General features: G+C 40.7%; 1 protein-coding gene across 3 annotated transcripts; it reads right to left on the bottom strand.

Annotated features, from left to right (window-relative positions):
- Positions 1–649: 649 nt before the first annotated feature.
- VIP (vasoactive intestinal peptide) lies at positions 650–7,458 on the bottom strand. 3 transcript variants are annotated; one of them, XM_079298297.1, is made up of 7 exons: positions 7,297–7,458; positions 6,762–6,883; positions 5,186–5,326; positions 4,696–4,800; positions 3,099–3,218; positions 2,334–2,442; positions 650–821 (listed from the first exon to the last, which is right to left on the bottom strand). In XM_079298297.1, the coding sequence occupies exons 2-7, from the start codon at positions 6,872–6,874 to the stop codon at positions 813–815; spliced, it is 597 nt and encodes a 198-aa protein (XP_079154423.1). In that variant the 5' UTR covers positions 6,875–6,883; positions 7,297–7,458; the 3' UTR covers positions 650–812. The 3 variants fall into 3 exon arrangements, with proteins under 3 accessions (XP_079154423.1, XP_079154421.1, XP_079154422.1); XM_079298295.1 differs by lacking the exon at positions 4,696–4,800; XM_079298296.1 differs by lacking the exon at positions 4,696–4,800 and having other exon boundaries at positions 7,305–7,458.
- Between the last annotated feature and the right edge of the window lie 13,083 nt (positions 7,459–20,541).

Below are 20,541 nucleotides of genomic sequence, written 5' to 3'. Positions count from 1 at the left end.
ATTACATTCATTTTGAAAAAATAGTAAACTGTCTTCAGGTCTATTTTATATATAAGCAATAGTTTCATCATCAAAGCTACAGACAATTAAATGTAGAATAACTGATGACTTTAGGCATCAAACAAGTCAAAAGATTGCATTCTTTTAGTGCTTTGACAGCTCCAGATGATCTGAAACACGACTGAAAATAAAGGAGACATTTCTGGTCTTAATATAATTTATCTCTTGTGAAATATTAAAAATATGAACCAGAAGTGAAGATAAGTCTGGAGGTCAAAAACTTTTTAATTGTTATTATTTTTTTCTAGTTGCTGGGTAAACTGCTAGAAAAGCATTCCCTTTTGTATGGCAATAACCTTCACACATCTTTGTAAAGCAGTTTTACACACTTTGAACATTCTTCTCTTGCTGTTACATGTTCTTTAGAGGCTATCAAGAAATGTTTCCTTACTATTACACGTTTGTCTGATGTTGTAGAACACCTGAAATAAGCCAATTAATTAGTCATGATGGGCTCTTTTCAGCTGCACACTCATTTTCAAACAAATTTATTGAAGTAAAGGATTTACAGCATATGGACTCACAGACTTCTCATGAGTTAAACTGGCATCCATATGTACAGCTTTCAGTAGAGAACTCTAGAGTAATATTTACAATGTAAATATCAACTTTTATTACGTAAGAAACAAATATATCACAACTTTCACTTCACAACATATTTGTTCTGGTTTGAAGACTAAAGTCATCTCTTTGAAATACTATGTGGAACTCAAAAATAGCTTGTTCTTGTCACAGACTTTACCAGATGTCCTTCAGAGGTCCTGAAAAGCAAAGGAGAGATGTGCTTTAGAAGTCACTTTTGCAAGCAGTTGCATCATGAGGTGTATGAGAGCAGACAGCAGGCAATGAGTAACACTTGTTATAAAACAATTGCTGCACTTGGGACTGACAAGCTGAGATGTGGCTGCTCACAGGAGTTTGGTGGGCATTACAGTCAGACAAGACCATGGGATGGGAACAGATGAAGGACTAGAGAAAAATGTTACTGCAGATTAGCCTACAGCACTGCTCACTTTGGAAAAAACTGTATCCTTGAAATGGGCACACAAATTCAGGCTGCTCAGTCCACACTATATTAGCAACTGAGCACTGCAATAAAATGACAAGTAACAGTCGGGGCTGATTCACCTACAGACATCTGCCTCATTGATAAAGTCAATAAAAATGGAAAGGACTGAAAATGTTTTCAGAAAGACATCTGCAATCTGCTGCACCATTACTTTCTCCCTTAGCTAATGCCAGAACTTTGAAATCCAAGAGCATATATTTTTTGTATTAATCTTGTCTGGAAAAATTATTTCTTTCCAGAATAATGTTGTTTACAAATTATTTATTTCCTCAATGCATAAGAAGTTTATGTCCTTTCTAACCTTTGGGAACTTTAGAGGAAATGCCACATTTGTGGAAAAGAAAAGAACATGTTCTCATTTTGTTTCAGTCTTGAAAGGAAAAGTCTTTTTTTTTTGGGGGGCAGGAGGGATGGGTGGTTGGGGATGATACAAGAAAAGACATTTCTCTAAATTTTATTTTTAAGAATAGTCTTTTAATATTTTTTATTACTTTTTGAGATAGAGCTGAATGAAAAAAACTATCCTATTAACAATTTCATAATACACTTTCAACAATACCAAGCCAAATTCGCTTCTACCTTACCCTATCAATGTAATGTTCTTGCAAGTGTTGATGTAGAAGGGTTTACATTTCAGTAAACCAAAAAAAAAAAAAAAACTGTGAATAACATCAGAAAAAATAGTAGTAGCTGAATGGAAAACAGTAACTGCAAGATCTGCATGTCAAATACTTTCTTAATGCATTAGGTTCATCTTGCTGATGCTCTTAGTTCTAGGGGCAACTTCTTTCTAATGAAAAAGATGTTAAATAAAAGCTGCAGCATTTTTTTAATTAAAAGAAATGTCCTCAAGTTTGTTCTCTGAAGAAATAATGATCTTTGTAATTAAAAATGAGTCACTTCTGGTTTTATGCTGCAGTGCACACTGGTTGAAACACCCAAGTGAGTTAGGTGCATTATGAGCAGCGCCATTTAATTAGGAATTTTCAACAGCAGCAATCATGGGATAACTTAAAGCTTATTATTAAAATTATTATTTTATTCTGACACAATCTCTGTAGAAACATAAAGTTTTTCATGGAACCTAACTCCCTTTCCTAGATTATTCTGATTTTCTGATAGGCCACACTTCATGTACTATTAATCTCATTTTATGGGTCAAGTCAAGTAACAGATAGCAAGAGAAAAGACAATCTTGGCATACCAGTGGGAGGTGGCTCAGCAGCTCATCTACAGAATCGTAGTTTTCTGAAAAGGACGGTTCAAGGAGTTCTGCTTCATCTCGAAGTTTAGCAGGATTTAGCTCTTCCTGGCTGTTGTGGATCAGAAACAAGTTTTATTGCTCTCAGAAGAAAAAGCAAAGCAAGCACAAAGCCTCCTTCTAACTGTAGCTTCTGCACCTTTTCTTACACTTAAACCAAAAGGGTTACAGAACATATGAAACAGTATATTTAATGAATAATGAGACATGATATTTAAAAGCAGTTGTGTAAATGAGTGAATATACTAACAGAATACAAGATCTACTAAAACATATGCTGGCACATCTCACCTATATTGATTAGGACATATCGTCCTTCAGAGATTTTCAAATTTTCATTTCATGTGTTTACAGAGAAGCAAATTTACAACATATTTCTTGATAAAATTGTTGCTAATGTTCCGTGGGTTTTTTCTTTAAGAAGATTTTTTTCTAAATAAAAACAATTTAAGAATCTGTTGGAAGATTTTTAAACTTTCCAGATGCTATCCTCTCTTTATTCTTCTATTCTAATCTGATCGTGGTGTCTGTTCCAGTCAGGGAAAAATTATTGTCTGTATGTGAAAACAGCATTATAAACTATGCTATCAAGTCATTAACGTTCAGTGCTTTTTGCTTGTCCTCTCTGTATACATACATGGATGCAGCCCTTTTCTGTCTTAGTGCCACAGAAGTATGGAAAGAATATGTATGTATTTCCTGTAGTACCTTCTTTTTCCAGTTAAAACTGAGTTTAAGTATTTCTTCACAGCCATCTGCTTTCGAAAGCGGCTGTAGTTGTCGGTGAAGACAGCATCAGAGTGGCGCTTGACAGGACTGTCCTGGGAGCTGCCAATGCAACAATTGCAGAGGAAAAATTAAGACATTATATCTGTTTAAAAGAAAATACTGCTAAATGAATGAAATAAACTTTATGATATTGATTAGACTAATAAAATCAAATTTTCATTTCAGCTTTCATTCCTATCTGTGACTTTGGATCTTTCTTCTGCTGAAAAGAAGCCACTGCTTCCACTGCTTACTATGCATTTTAATAACAAGGATCAAACTCCAGAAAGTGATATTCAGCCTTTTGGGGTGCACCTCCCACTGATTGTCTTCTATTCTCAGTTTTGCCATGGCCTAGGACACAGAGTCAATGATTTCTAGACTCCTTGTCCCAGCAGTTCTGCAAGATCAAGCAGTTAAATGTGGATTTCATGAGTTCTACTGCCCGTTCTCACACCCCAGGTTGCACCTTTTAATAAACAGATTTTATTCTATTTTCTATCATTTGTGGGGATATATTTCAGTGCAATGCCAAGGTACAACCTAGTTTAAGTTGCAATAAGTTCCTAAAGGACTCAGTGGAGGTGGAGACTGCCACTAAGGAAAGTTAAGAGTGCATCATCACATAAGTAGCTATAAATGCTTGCTCTAAAGTTTCAGAAGACAAAACACACCTTGTGAAAGCCAAACCTAGAGGCCTTGTCTTTGTGCATAATCTTGGGAAATGTCAGGGTGTTCTCTTTTAAATGGTCTGTGTTAGTTTACAGCATATGAGAAACTGGAACTGTACGTTCTGGTACAAAAGCAGCACTGACATAAATGGTGAACCTAATTTTTACTCAGCTTTTGAGCATATGAAGTAGGCACTCAGTGGTATTGTCACAGAGGCTCCACAGTTGCTGCTTATGGATTTGAAAACAAGGAAAGTATACAGTGATCCTACCCAGCATCCTGTGCCCATTAGTTTATTAATGTATTGGTCTAGAAGTTGTAACCAGACCTCTAGCCTATAAATTTGCCTCTTTTTGTTTTTTTTTAATTCTGATGCAATACAGATCTCACAAACATCTGTCAATGTGTTCTACAGCAGGAAAAAACTATACATTTTCCCTATAAACCAATAATTTCTCAATTCACAATTCCATTGTGAATTTTCCTTTTATTAAGTACTGAGTAATCAATCATTTAGTATTTGCTTTTGCCACTCATCCACCAAGCTAGTAAAAACACTAGCAAAAAAAAAAGAACTAGCAATTCAGCATGATAATCATTAGAATATTTCCAGTACACATTATCCATGCTTTATGCAGTGTCTGTTTCTCTACCTCTAACAGATGTGTGAGGAATGAATAGTAACATACTCATTCAGTAATATCACTAAATACTTATACAGGATTTTCAGCTCCCCCATAATTATATAAGCTTTTCTTTCGGTATCTCTAAATCACAAAAAGGAGGCCTTGGATACAGAAGTGTAAAAAAGTTGCCAATAAAGCCAGCTAGGAAAATAATCTACCTATAGTAAGTGTCACCTCACCTAACTCGTTTTCTAATAAGCGAATGCAGATATCTCTTCACAGCAAATTTAGCCAAAAGATGGCTGTAGACACTGGAGAAAATTCCATCAGCATGCCTTGCATTTCTGAAATGGACAATAAATAAACTCTACAATACAGCCTGGGTTCATATAATTTTGATAATGTTCATTTTGTAAATACACTGCTTTCCTTAATTTAATTATTGTACATCTTAAATGAAACTAATTTCATAAAATAACTTCCAGATTTTCACAATATACTTTTTTACTTCTTTCTGGAAATTGAATGCATTCATCATGCCAGAATGGCAATACAATCAACATTTCTGCCAACATCCCTACTGCTACCACTATTCAAGCAGCGGCTGTGGGATTTTCTTCTGTAATTGAGTCTTCCTTTCCTAATTGTCAGGTTGAAAATGTGAATGAGTTTTTGGCAGAAAACAAGTAGTCCATCATCTTTTGTATTTATGATAATAAAGAAACTCACCTATCAATAATTCTGGACAGATCAAAATAGAATTTCTCATTTTCAGGTAGTGTGCTCTGCAAAATATCTGATTCTGACTTTAATGACCCACGGGCATGGTCAGGTTCACTGGCTCCATCAAATGGCATTCTGTTTCCCAATCTGTTGGAGAAAGAAACCATGTAAAGAACAGCTAGCTGAGGACATGAGACATTTCACTAGAGTTAACATTCCAGTTTATGTTAAAATGCATACCCACCTACTGTAATCAGTAAGGCACTTCAAAGAAATCTGGATAATTCAAAAATCACTTTCAGGTAGAATCCATGCTAAATTGTAGATTAATTGATATAACAGATCCTTCTCTCAAATTCATGTTTTCTAGATAAATGTTGTCACTGAATGCAATTTATTCCAGTGCATAACGTATGACAATCACAGCACAAGCGACAACTATGAAGTTTTTCCTAACAACTGTATTTTGTATAAATGATGAAATTAACAGCCTCTACCCAAGTGAAAACTGCTCCTGAGATGTACTTACCTCCCAGTTAAAATATAAAATATGCATTAAAATGCAGAATGAAACAGTTCTTAGGCCTTCTCCAAAGAAAGCAAATACACCAAGAACTTTGAACTAAATAAATAGTGCAGTTATGTATCTCTACATGTTTTTATTCTCTCGTGTCAGAAGCTAAAAACTCTTCACATTTGATCTTTAAAAATGTATCATGGTGATTTCTCTGTATGAATTGACGTACAGTTACTTCACATTTTCGTGTGGTTTCTTATGAAGTGTCGTATTTTATCAAGAGCAATCTGACTGCATAGCAGTAGTTTGGCATCATTCCTTCTGGCTGCTCTGATATTCTGTGGCACACAAGAGGCTCCCATCATTGTAGGAAACCCTTGCCTGTGATGACATGCAGAAATCACATACTAAAACAAGATAGCTCTTATAATTTTAAAGTCACTATTAGCACAGTTTATAAATCTGATTCATGTAAGTCTTCTGTCTGGTAATAAAAAGGTGCAAAGTTGCTGTGTAAAATAAACCAGCTCAAGTCATACCTTTTGCAAGTCATACCTAAATGCAAACCGTACCATTCTGCCATCTGATTCAGTTTAGCTGGACCACTATTAGCAACTTCAACCAGCCGAAGCATGCAGAGGTACAAAACCAACCCTCCGCTCTGTGCCCACGGACCCGTTCAGGTCCCGGGGCTCACCGTGAGCCACATCCCGTCCGAGCCCGCACACTGCGGGCACCGCGGGGCACCCAGCCCGCGGGGCATGTCGGCTGCAGCCCCTCCGGAGGTGAGTGCGTGTCCAGGGGCTTTTCCAGGCTGGGTTCGGCGGGCACGGGCCGGGACCGCCCGACCGCAGCCCGACACCGGGATAACACCCGACGGGAAGCGCCGCACGGCGCGCTCCTTGGGAGGGCGCAGCGGAGGATTGGTGCTGCTCGCAGCCCCGTCGGGCAGCGGCCGGGGCTGGGCAGGTCGGTGCGGGCGGAGGGGCGCGGAGCGGGGCTCGGAGCGGGTTTGGAGCGGGATTTGGAGCGGGGTTCGGAGCGCGGTTCGGAGCGCGGCCTTACCGCGGCACGGCAGGGAAGGCGGCGCCCCGCGGGGGCAGCGCCCGCGCCCGCCAGCAGAGGGCGCTGAGGAGGGCGAGGGCGAGGAGGAGCGGGGAGGCGCCGCGGTGCTCCATGGCCGCCACCTGCGGAGGGAAGAGCGCAGCCGTCACCCTCCGACCCGGCCCCGCAGCCTCGGGCCGCCGAGCGACTGCCCCGGCCCCGCTCCCAACCCCTGTCCCTGTCCCGAAAGACGCCGCCGGCCAGCAGGGTGGCAATGGCGGGGGAGCTGCCGGCGGTCAGGGAGCGCTGGCATCCCCGAAGGCCACCCCCGGCCCGGTGCCAGGGGCAGCGGTGCCCGGGGCTCGGCGGCTCAAGCGGTAACAAGGGAGGGTCCTGCCCCGGCTGCCCTGGGCTTTCAGAGATCTCCCCGCTGCCCGACGGCCGGGTGTCCTCCGTGCAGGTCCGGGAGGGGAGAAGAGGAGCTAGGGTACGGGACGGGGACATCGTTCCTCATCCGCTGGGAAGTTGCCGCTGTGGCGGGGAGAAAGTTACTCACGGAGCCGCGAGTCCGTCGGTGGGTCTGGCTGGGCGGGCGCGGAGCGGAGCGGTGCTGGGGCAGTGCGCCCTGCTCCGCTGCGCGGCTGCCGGGGCGGCGGCAGAGGGTGAGGAGGAGGAGGATGAAGAGGAGGGCTCCGTCTCGCCGCACGCTCTGAGCTGCCCGCCGCGCCACCGCGTTTTATAGCGTTTACACGTTTCTGCTTCCAAAGGAGCAATCACGTTACTGGAGAGACGTCACCCTTCCCAAGGGGATGGTCGCTTTGCTCAGGACAGTCAGAGACTTATATTTAACACATGAGCAGTCGCGTACCTCTTCCCCCTTCCCCTCACCACCCTCCCCCCCTTCCCCCTGGCCATTATTTGATTTATGTTAATGACATGGTTTTGGAGGAGCGGAGCCCCGTCGGAAGGGTGATTCCGCCTCTGCAGGCGGGAGAACAGGCGCCCGTCGGGTCTGCGGGACACGCCACACCGCGCATCCCTGCCCGCACCGGGATGGCCGGAGCGAAGGTGGCTGCGCTCCCGGGGCCCTCCGCTCCCCCACACTCCCCCAGCCCCCGGGCTTCCCTGAGGAGCCGCTTCCGCGCCGCGGGGTTGCCCCTTTCCCTGGCTCCCGGACAGTGTTTCCGTGCTAAGCTGGTCCCGCTCCATCTCTGGCACATGCAAGTCCCTGACGCGAGTTCCCCCCCGAGGGGCGCAGAGAGCTGGTCTGAAAAACAAAATTTTCCTACGGGTTTCAGTATGATTTTAGCAGGTGTCGAGGTGTTTTCTACTCTTCGCTATTTTGTTTAAACCGCGCGCGTGTCCGTGGCACACGGATTAACTCCCGCACCCCAGCGCCGCTTGGCGCAGCCGGGCACGGCGGGCGCTTGTGGCGGCTCCGCGGGTACCAGCGCCGGCACGCGTGGGTACCTCTGGAGCGTGTGTTAAACCCCCTGAGCAGGAGGGAGAATCAGCTCTTAAGCCCAAACCTCGGGAATGCCACAGCAAGGGAAAATCAGTTTCGAACCTTTAATTTTTCTCCTTCGAATTTTCCCTGCCTCAGAGAGGCAGCAGAGAAAGAGACTCAGGGGAAGGCGGGATAGGACCACCGAGCGGGCCGGCTGCTCCGGCAAGAACTTCTTCAGTGTCTTTTCGGTGCCTGCCCTGGAATATTTGCCAAACAATCGCGGAAGAATTTCAGTTGTAAAGGTCATTATCCTCTTTTTCTTTCTCTCTCTCTCTCTCTTTTTTTTTTTTTTTTTTTTTTTTTTTTCTCCTTGAGCTTTTGTGCCTCTAATCCTCCTCCTCAGTCAGTAACGATTGTACCAAATCCATACAGACAATTTCACCATTTCTTCTTACTTCTAATAAGTTTTTCTGTTTCATGTTTCACTAAAGGTTAGGCAGGCTCAATGCCGAAGATTCTGCGATGCTTAATCACATTTTCTAATTCAGTTACATAAAGAATAAGTGAATTAGATTAAAAATGCCTGGAAATTTGTTTCTCGGATGACAGCTGTGACTAAAACCAGAGTTCCTGCAGTAGTCTAATTTCAGGAAATTTTCCCCTTGTTACTGCATAACTAGGGGTCGAAGGAGCTATTCTGCTCCGGAATGGCACCGTATTCCCCTCACCTCAGAAATATCCCGGCGCACAGGCGTTGTGCCGAGTGCACGACCTGGGGAAATGCACTGGGCTTCACACAGCTACTTTCAAGAGGAGAGGGGAAGGCAAAGCCGTCCCCGGCTGGCGTAGGGACGGTGGCTGGGGCACTGTGGGGTCTGTGCTTGCCCCGTCTCTTGGCCCGGAGCGGCCAGGGTGGGTTCGGGGAGCCGCCCCTGCCTCTGCTCCAGCTCCTCAGCCCCAGTTCCAGCCCCTCTCCTCCTTCTCTTCCTCCTCATCCCCGATCCCGCTCCCTCCGAGGGCGCTGCTGCTGGAAAAGCCAAACGCTGCTGGCAGCAGGAAGCGGAGAAGAAAGAAGTTTCCTTCTAGCGCTGGCAATCCTGAGTTAGCGCAGCCTGTAGAGGGGGTCTCGCAGGAGTCCTGCGGTCCCCGCGAGGGAGAAGGGCAGCAGCCAGTTCAGTCTAAGGGATGTGTGGAAAACAAGTGTGTATGGGTGGCTGCATGCTCCGAGGAGATGTATATAGACTAAAAATTGAAGAATCGCTGGCAAGTCAGGGTTTTCTTACCATCCTGTGCCATTTGGGGTTGTGGTGTACCGCACTGCACCCTTCTATACGGCACCCAGTGAATCTGGTTTGCTGTAACTATGTTCCCCTTCTTTGCAGGTAGTACACTAGGTTGGACTGCATGCTGTCAGGCTGGCTACAGTGACCTCAGAACATCTCTCTGACAATATTGATAAAGAAACCTCTCTAGAACTCCCTTAAAGATCTGAGAAATCTGTAGTGCATCCAATCTTACAATTTCCCCTATTCCATACACAAGAAACTGAGTCACAGGGAGATCCAGTGATTCCTCTTGTTTACTCAGGAGGTCTCCAGTGGAGCTTTGAATTGACCCCAACTGCCCCAAGCACTCTTCAGTTGCACTAATAATTTTCTGCATTTCCCTTTAGCACCCTGATACAAGCCACCATCTCCTCCTGTGGAAGGCAAACTGCAGAAGAGATGCCACCTCCCCCTTTCTCCTTAGTCCTTCCTTACATTTCTCAAGAGGATTTTCTTTGAGGGAGGTTAGTTTGGGATGACTGACAAAGGTTTGGGATGGCAATCCAAATTCTGTCTTTTCTGTTTTTTCCCCCCTGAAGCTTACATACACTATGATTTTCACACTTGAATAAGTTTTGATAAGAGTAAGACATTAAAAGAAAAATAATTCTTTATAAACAGACAGATGGAGAAAAGACACTTTTCCATTGACATCCATGGATTACCCTCTCAACTCAAGGCAGATTAACCCTTTAGGGATGGTAGCTCCCACTGTTTTATACTGGCAAAGACTGTGCTCTTTCAGGAAAGTGTCACTTGGGGAAAAAATATTGCTTGGGAGCTTCTCCAAGATAATAATTAAACGCAGGAAAATCCTGGGAAATCAGGTATTTTTCAGTGGTTTTTATAGGAATCCTGATGCATAACATTCTCATATTTACTGAACTTTTAATCTTAATTTTATGTGTTATCAAATATCTTTTGGTTGCCCTCCATTTTTGCTTCAATTTCTTCTTTAATGTTCCACTTAATAAAACAAAAAAAAACATTAAAAAGTTATAATTATAAAAATGGTGGAAAACCAATTAGACAAGATGGACCAAAGGGCAGAAGTTTTCTGAAAGTTTGTCTTAACATTTGTATACAAACTTGTGTTACATATATAAATCAAGTGTTGCCTAAAATATATAAATCATCTGGATTAAGAAATTTGGGAGTTCTAAGGTTTGTTTGTTAGATTTGTTTACTATTTTTCGCGCGTAAAATTGTTCAGAAATTGATGTGCTAAAAATCTGTTAAAGTCAAATTCTTAGATAAGAGAAATCTGCTTAGTTCCATGAAGGACCTGCTTAGCATTTACCACTTTTATCATGTAATTGTATTTTAAAAAGGGGATTACATCAGAAATAGAATTAACATTTTATTTGGCAAATAAAAAAGAAAGATAAAAATACTAAGAGACTTGTTTTAGGACTTTAATATTCTATCAGAAAAGGAAACTTCTTCTGACTCATGAGCTGTCTCGTACGAATCATCGGGTTAGCAGAATGTCCCTTGTGCATTACAGCTCATGTTGCTGTGGATGAGTTCAGAAACTCTGCCTTTGATCCCATAGTCATAGCACATTGATCCATGAGTTTTTAGAGTTTATAGAGCAGATTGATGGTGCACTACTATTCAGCAGCTAACAGAACAGCTTTTTAAACTTTCACAAAAGAGATAACAGAGGAAAATTCAAGAAATGGTATATGAAGAATAGAAAATACAACTAAAAATTGATAAGCTGACCTGCCCTTCTCTAATCCTTTAATGGCATGATTAGCATATTCTCCAATATCTGTTTTCAGCATAGTGTTCCACTGCTGGATCCCACTCTCCCATAAATATTCATATTCCTCAATATCACCTGTTTTGAAAAAATGGATGAAGTGCTGAAATGAAAATGCTGAAACTTTCTTCACCTTCACTGTTTTTTCAGCTATCTCTGAATGCTTCTCAGAAGAAATAAGGAGAAAATAATCAGTTTGTTCTTTTAGGTAAGTTTTATTACAGAAATACAGTCTACATTCTATCATGCCTTTAGCCTGAGTGAGTTCAGCAGACTCAGAAATGTGATGCCCAGCTGAATAAAACACAGAAAAATATTTTCAAAATAAAAACCCATGAGTTACCTTCTGCAACAGAAACATTTACAAGAATAGTGCTTGTCTCCTCAGATCCCACGATGTGGGAGGGTCACACAGGTGGAACAGGGAAACCTTCATTTCTTTTTTCACCCTCTCTGAGTCCTGCTTTCATGTAAAAGTGTTTATCCTCAGAGCAGGGTTATCAACCAAGACAAACTCCAGCAACATGCAAATTGTATTAACAAACATGATACTGTCTACACCACATGAACAAGTTCCTCCTGTTCCAGGTGGTACCTTTGCATTATTAATCTGTGTGAGTTAACAATTTTCAAAACCACTGGAACATTTGAATTGTGCCCATGACTCCCAAGCAGACTTACACTGCTTGCATTCATGTGTCCAGGTATGTCACCAGCATCCATGTCCCAGACCTGCTTGGTTAAAACTTCTGAGTAGATGCAATGATGAACAAAAGACATGCAAGAGACATGCTGACTCCTGTGATCCCCCTTGCCTGAGATGTTATCTGGGAAAACTCCTAATGCTTCTAGTATAGTTCTGTGTTTTCATATCTGTGCTCCTTCACCCCAGAAAGCAATCTCAGCTTCTCTCAAATACACCAAAGCAGTTTGGGATAGATATTTTGTTCTGGTTGTCTGGTATGTGTGTGGACTACTGCTTCGTGTCCATCTGGTTCATGATGGTTCTAGCTGTCCTAGAAGTGTCAGTCCAAATTCCCTCTCATTCTTTAGCATGGATGTGATGCTTTTGCCATCCCCCTTTCACTATCAGACATGTATTCTGCACTCATACCCAGGAGGATATGTGACACACAAGCTTTAACAGGAGCTTTAATATATCTGGTTTTCTTACAAAGCAATTTCCTTCTAATGTTTCACCTGACTTGTTTAAAGGATTCCATTTACCTTAAAGCCCAGAAAACCACATTGTAATCCAAAGTTTGTCAGAAAGTAGAATAGTTTCTGATTTGGTCGTGCTGTGTTCTTTGTTTTGAACAAGCTATCTGAAATATGTCCTATTTCTACCAGCACAGTTATAATCTTCAAACTTCAGCAAAGAATCAGATGATTCTTTCATCACCAGATATGTTTCCCTCCTCCTGCAGCTCCTCCTCCTCCCAATCCTCTCCTCTGGAAATCTAAAATAACCTTTATATATGACAAGAATGTGTATTTTAGATGTCATGACATTCAGTCTGAATTTCCCATTCATTTTCACCCTTTCTTCATGGTTTTGGATATACAGAACTGGATTTTCTATGGTGAACCTTTGAAAAATCCCTTTATATTTTATGATGTTCTTACATGTCTAAGTATGTCTAAGCTAATATCTAATTATCTAAACAGACACAAGACATCTAAACTAAAAACAATCTTTCAAACCCATGCCCCTACATTTTCCCCATGCTCTGAGGCCTGTCACCTTCACTATAGGATGGGACCTTATGGCAGTCCTTTTGTCTCTACCTGCACAAAAGGAATAGAAATAACCTCCAAAATCCATTTAGATTATCTGTTAAAAGTAAAACCCCATAAAATAGTGCCATAGTAGAGTTCAAAATTTAGAAGTCTGAGACCAAACCTGCCTAGGGTGCCTTATCTCACTGTGATTCACTATTGACACTCACCTTATGTAGTCTGCAAGTTTACTGGGATCCTGGGGAATCCAACCTTCCTTGGGAAACTAATGATGCCTAATGACAAGGAGCACATCTGCAGATGCAGGCAAGCTGTTAGAAATCTCTTTGCCTAATTCCTAATACTGTAAGAGAACCCATGAAGTATGAGAGAATTTAGTCCATTTACACATCTGTGACCATATGATTGGACTCCTTCATGAGTTGTAAATGTAATATCTGTGCTGAAAACACTGGTATACTTCTCCAATTTTGCATAGATCCTTTTTCCTGTGTATAATACAAGATGCTGGTTCTAGGCTGTCTTCCCCAGTGAATACTGCTACTATTGCACTGTCTGGAAGCTTGTGAGAGCAGACATACCAGAACAGGATATAAAAAAAGCCACGTCAGTCGGGCTGGAAGGCTCATCTTAAGATGCTAATTATGCCAGGATAACTTTATCCCTTGAACTGACCTAATCATCACAAGTTCTTTATTTACCAAGCTGAAAAAAGAAACCATCTAAAAGCTAGAGCAGAAACAAGCTAAAAATGCTTCAGTCTCAAGCAATTACCACTATTGTCTTCAAAGAAAAAGAGCTGAGAGAGGTTTTCTAAAACTGTCCATGTGTATAAAGGACAGAGTGTAACGTGCTGTCTCTTAGCACTACTCTAAGCCTAATGTACATTATTATGGCTGTGGAAATCTTTATTCACATTTAGTTTCCACAGAGAAGCCAAAAGAAAGTATCAACCTGTTGGTTTATCATCCTTGATAAATGATATAATTTGAACTTGACTGTTTTTGAAAGAATTTCTGTAGTCTTCATGGACAAGTGAGATAGATTTCCAACTTAGTTTATCATTTAGTTCAACTCCACAGGTCACCTGAACAAATGATAACTCCTACATCTTGTTTAATTGGCTTCTTGGCCAATACATCAATGGCTAATTACTCTTTCCATCTTACATGAAGCATTAAGAGTGTTCCAGTAAACATAGCACCACAGTCAATATATTCCCCTTTAATAAGTACATGAGAATAGATCCAATACTAGTAAGTTTCTAAGAGATTTTGGGAAATGACAATTATCACAAGGATAAAAGACATAGGCAATAGCAATAGGCACAGCAACACCTTTGATAGCCATCCTGTGTGCTGTCGTCATGTATGTGTATTATATTCTTTATTATATAATTATATTCTTCAGTTTGTTTGCATTTTTGAATGTGACAAATTAATTAAAGTGATTTCTGCAGAAATAAGTGAAACATTCAGCACCAGAATCAGCACTACTGAATATCAGTATTAAAATGTTGCTAATTGTTGGACTTAAGCCACAGGCCTTAGCACCTTGAAATTTACTAAACTTTCTGCTCAAATTGTACTAAAGCATGAATTCATGAATTAATAATATAGAGTTGAATCTTGCTCCTGGTGACTCTGTGTCAATCATGTGGCGACATCGATAGCTGCACAGTAAAAATAACTGGGTAGCTATTTTCCAGCATGTAACTACAGGATTTTCAGGTATTATTTTATGTAGTAGATAATTACTCTACACGCTTCCAGCAGTCCAAGTCACAGGTAATATTTCTGTCTGGCCTGAGATATTATCTAGTTTAATAGAAAAATTTTTCCATAGATGTGAAATCACACAATGTCACAATAGAAAATTATATCCCACACATACACAACTCTAGGTGTGAAAAGGAAAGAAAGGTCATCTGTTGCAGATATTCTTCCTGGTTTATTTTCAGACATGCTCTCTGGTTGCTTTTAGTAGCTTCAGCTTGGAAAGAGGGAGCAGGGTCTTTCAGAATAGCTATAAGATTAAGCAGACAGGGCTTCTTTGTCTATTGACATTACTCAATAACTGTTGTAATTTTGAATACTGTCTTCAAAGACCTTTGCAATGAAATGGTAGCAGAACCATTGACTCTAGGAGATTTACACTTTTGTCAGATCTTGAAACAAATATATTGAATAGTATTGCTTCCTTTTTAAGACAAGAGGTAGTTTAAACTGAAGCTGAATCCACAGTCCTGTCTTGGCCTCTATTCCCTTATGCACATTGCTCCATCCAGAATTTTATGGCTCAGAAAGCTCATCCTTAGCACAACATGTGGTTCAGGTGTCTGTGACTGCACAAGATCAAGGATCAGGTTCTCCCAAGCAAAAACAAGGGCTGCATCTCCCAGCTTGACTACCACTGACTGGCTAGGAAGAGCTTAATGATTGTCAGCTTGGAAGCTGAAGAGCATAGTAATGTGCAGTGTAGTCATATTTTAGCTACTTACTATGTACACTGCCCAGTAAATAGCTATGTTTACTAATAAGGTTGCATACAATCCTTCATGCACACAGTAAAAGACAACTGAATAAAATTGTCCTAATACATAAAAGATTACAGAGTCACTCAGAAATGCATGTCATGTATAAATTTAAGTGCATGAAAATAAGCCAGAAACTGCAGTCATTTAAAAAATTCCAGACCCCTTTTTGCCTTGTCCTCCAGAAAGCTCCAGACAAAGCTGAAGCCAAAGGGACATCTCCCAGGATCTATCAGAATAATGCATTTTGTCAATTCCTCATGCTGTCTAGAGGCAGTAAAGATTAAAAACAATCTTTTCACAAGCCTCTAAGAGACTGTCCTGCTGGGGACAGTTTGTCATCAGACTGTCTTGATTGCAAGTAGGATCATTGTAATGTTTGCCTCAACAGTCAGAGGAGAGACTGGCTGATGCTGGAACTGTCCTTGCTCTCCTTTGCTTTCCAAATCCCTAAAATGCCTCTCCAGAAGTCATCTTTATCAGAGTGAGACTCTAGAAAAACTTCTCTTTAGTCTTGCTGTCATTCAATTTCATAGGAAATCATGAAAATCATTCAGAGGGATGAGGTAATGCAAAAACCTCTGTCAAACAACAAAACTACCAAGACTCAAACAAAGCTATAATTCAGAAGTTCTTAGCCCTGTTCTCACATCAGATAATATAAAGGAAATACAAGCATTGATTCACCATGTCCTTCGTTGTCAGCCTCTCATGTGACTGCATAAGGATGTAAGGCTCACCCTTATATCCCTGCAGAACTTTTTATGTGCTCAGAGAGAGCCTGGGCAGGCAAGATGAGTGGAGTAACTTGTGTTTTCACAGGGAAGAAACTTTCAAGAAACAGAAATCATTTGACAGATAAAAATTCTGTTCCTAAATTAGCATCAAACCAGTTCTTAAACTAGAATGATGTGCTTTATGAAATTATATTCTGATTCAACAGAGTTATTAAATATATGAGTAATCTCACTGCAGCCAATAATAGAGCAATATAGATCAAGCTACCAGCAGTCAGCCAGAGCATTTGGAAGGTTAAGGGTAGATTGTGAACAAGTTTTTTCTGAAATGGGTTGTGCATCAAGGCCCTCAGTTGTTTGTATAGCATATCCCATTTGCAAACCTACCCCTTAAGTACAGCAATATATAATACTACTGTATTATGTATTTCTTATTTTCTTTTCATTCACTATTGTGGTTTAACCCAGCCAGCAACCAAGATCCAGTTGGCCTCTCACTCACTCAACCTCTCTCTCACTCCTGCAGCAGCAGGATCAGGTAGAAAATCTGAAAGGTAAAAGGTGGAAAACTCATGGGTTGAAATAAAAGGCAGTTTAATAGGGAAAGCAGAAACTGCATATACAAGCAAAGCAAACAAGGGAATTAATCCACTTCCCTTGGGCAGGCAGGCATCCAAAACAGCAGGGCCCCATCACAGATAAGAGTTACTTGGGAAGACAGACCATCACTTCAAACATCCTCCTTTCCTCCTTCTTCCCCCACACTTCATATATTCTGAGCATGGTGTAATGTGGTCTGGAATATCCCTTTCGTCAGTTTGGGTGACCTAAACTGGCTGTTTCTCCTCCCAGCCTCCTGTGCACCCCCAACTTCCCTTGACATGTGGCAGTGGAAAAAGCTGAAAAGGCCTTGGCTCTGTGTAAGCCCTGCTCAGAAATAACAAAAACATCTCTGTATTATCAACCCTGTGTTCAGCACAAGTCCAAAAAATATCCCCATGCTCCCATACTAGCACTGTGAAGACAATTAACCAACCTCAGCCAAAGCCAGCACAACTATTTTATTGTACTGTTAAATAAAAAATTAGTCTTGAAACTTTTTGATTACTAGTAACTCAGATTTTGAATACAAGCACAAGCCTGTCTGAAACTTTCTTGTTTATTTTTAAATCTTCATAATGACCAGCACTGGAAGCAGCTTTTAAATCACCTAGCTATTTAATGTCTTACTTTGAATGAAGTGGGAATGTCTATTTATACCTCTGTGAACTAAGAAAATGCACTCAAAGGTATGTGATGACATCTAGCCTTCAGTGCCTATAAAACACCTGTGAGAAGGCATACAGAAGGATAAGCTTTGTTATGGATCAGGGAATGGTCAGGAATGACCATTTCAGGCATCTTTCAGGAGCACTGTCAGGACATCAAACACACTCACACTTCCCTTATTTTCTGAAGTCATGGTAAATCTGCCATTCTCCAATGCATTTGGATTAGTTGAATCCTGTCAATCTACACTGAGCTGTCACAGTGTTCTTATTTCTCTCCTATTTTTTTTTTTTTGTTTGTTTTATTTGGAATGTCTCTGCCCTAGAGCATGTTCCATGTATTGGTGAAAGAGATGAAAATTTGAAAATGCTTAATTTCAGTGTCTCAGAGACAGTTTATTTTTTTTTAAGCTAATACATTTCAAACATGATTACATGCTGTTGAAACATATTTAATGTTCAGTTTCCTTGTCAGAAGTGATTCAATGCCTAGAAGCATTTAGAAGCTTTGAAAGATTTAATTTAGTGTATATAAAAGTACCCAAAAAATGTGTTCTTGTGCATGCAGGAATTTTTATAGAAGTAAGTTTTATATTACCCAAAATGTTCGAAAAATATCTCCATCATGAGTTAGTTCATTGTGGAGTTATGAGAATTTTGCAAAGCAATTCAAAATTTTGCTAAATGTTGTCTGCCACTTAGTACTGGCAAAGAGGTGTCTGTATCTTTCCATGACATTTGCCCAAGGAATTAGGGGGGAAAAAAGAAGAAAAAAAGATCAGTGCTTTGATGCTGGCAAACTAGTGCTAGAGAGCTTATCACACACAAACCAATCAATTCCTCAAAGTGATTTTCTGTATAAGAAAGATCTGGCAGAACAACAAAAGGATGGGGTAGAGTGAAGATTTGTGTATTTTTATCATCATACTTATACACAGAGAGAGCTTACTGTGAAACTAAATGGAGAAGCACCAAAGGAGAAAAGAAAATCTACAATCTGTCTAGAAAAGGTTTAAAGGGGATTCTTCCCTTCTATTAAAAAAAAAAAAAAAAAAAAAAAAAGCAAAAAAAACCCAAAACCAGCCAACAATTAGAAGATCACCAGGGTATATAGTACAGGACCAGAGCATGGACCAAAAATGGGACTCCTGCTTGCCTCTTCATGTGCTCAAGTGTTAGACTCATCAGTCTAGGGGATTCATCCCATTTCAATGTGCAATTAATAATCAGCAACTTCTCCATACATGCCAAAGAAATGCATATCACTCCCAGCTGTGAGTTGTGCTCTTCTCAAGCTGGAAAAAGAGAGCAGCATCATTCTTCCTTTGTACACATCAACATGCTGCTTGCTATAAAATAAAGTGGATTGATATGGCTGCAGGTCCAACATGAACTAGACAGGAATAATTTTGCATTCCAGTGCCTTTCCATACTGTTCCTAGTCATAGGCACATCAGACAGTTGTGTCCTAAATCAGCAAATCCAATTTCCTGCTATCTCAGTCCCATCACTATGCGTAATGCCTTTCATGATTAAGCTACTCTTGTTTAAAAGAACTCCTTGCTCTAAAATAGGGCAACTGCTCCTTCACAGCCCTCAGCACACAATCACTTGATTCTGCTGCTAAATAGATGAAAACATATCTCTGATGCAGAATGTCTCCGGGAATGCAGACAGGAAACATGTTCACTGAAATAGCTCCTCGATCCAGTCCATGCCAGTCCAATCCAGGCGTTGCCACAGTCATGCACTGGTGTCGTCAGAAACCTGATGGAAGCCAAAAGCTTTCACAGAAGTCAAAAGCAGAAACAAGACTCACAAACCAGACTCCTCCTAAGTTGTTTCCCTAACCTGCAAACAGTTTGAGGGTAAAAGTGTGGAATAATGCACAGACCCACCTGGCACAGTGAGGCCAGAGATCCTTAGTGGAGTCACTGCTGTTGCTGCTGCTGCAGTGTGAGGCAGTTTGCTGCTTTGTGTGCTTCAAAGAGAGCCAGCAGTAGTTCACCTATTGAGTGCTGCAGTAGTTTTCTCAGACCTCTCTAGTCCAGCTGGCTGAAAAATATTGAGTCAATTGTAGCCAATATTAATATTAGATTGAAAAGAGATTAGGATGTTGTTATCCTTTTTGGCATTCAGAAAGGTAAATATCCAAACTAAGTCATACAGGAGGTCCAAACACTCAATCCCTTTAAAAGCACAATTTTATTAAGAGATCCAAATGAAGATACAAGTATTTTCCTTGAGTTTTAAGACTTTGTAAATTAAATTTCTAAAATACTTTTCTCAGTATTTTGAAGCTGTATCAATACCTTTTTCTTTAGTCCAGTCTGGACTTGGCAGAGGTGAATTTCCAATTCGTATTTTCTTTTTTTTTTTTTTTTTGTTCCAGAAGCTGTACTGCATCATTGACATCACATAATTTTATCAAATGCTTGTAGGTCAGGGATCTGGCATGTGTTATTTCACCTCTGAGAGGATATTTCCAGTGAGCATAGTTTTCAGTTTATACTTAAGAATGGATATTGAGATGATTCAAAAGCTTCATGATAAATTACAAGTGAACTTTAAAAATGTGATTTGGCAAAAGTACTGCATGTTCAGTGTGTTACAACATGGTAATCAGTAGCTGTTTGAAGAGGTGATTAGCAGCTCTTCAGTGGGGAAAGGTCAAGGAATATAGCATGAGCTACTTTTGAAAATAAGATGGAACATAAATATTCTCTGACAAATAGCTGTCAAGTTTCACCTTCTATATGAACCTATAACTGGAGTGACTCTGTGGACCTGGACAATGACAGGACAGCATTTCTCTCCATGAAGAGAAGATGTAGTTCTTATTTAGAACAAAGTGTCAGGATATCTGGATGTTGATCAAAGTTCTGCCTATCACTCCCTATGTGATTCTGGGAGCACCATTTTAATTGTATTTCATGCAAAATAATTTTCAAGTTCAATTTATGCTTGTGAAAGCTCTGAAATT

Source organism: Erithacus rubecula (assembly GCF_903797595.1).
Source record: "Erithacus rubecula genome assembly, chromosome: 2".
Taxonomy (NCBI): Eukaryota; Metazoa; Chordata; class Aves; order Passeriformes; family Muscicapidae; genus Erithacus; species Erithacus rubecula.
Note: the sequence above shows the minus strand (reverse complement) of the source record. Positions and strands in the feature narration are given on the sequence as shown.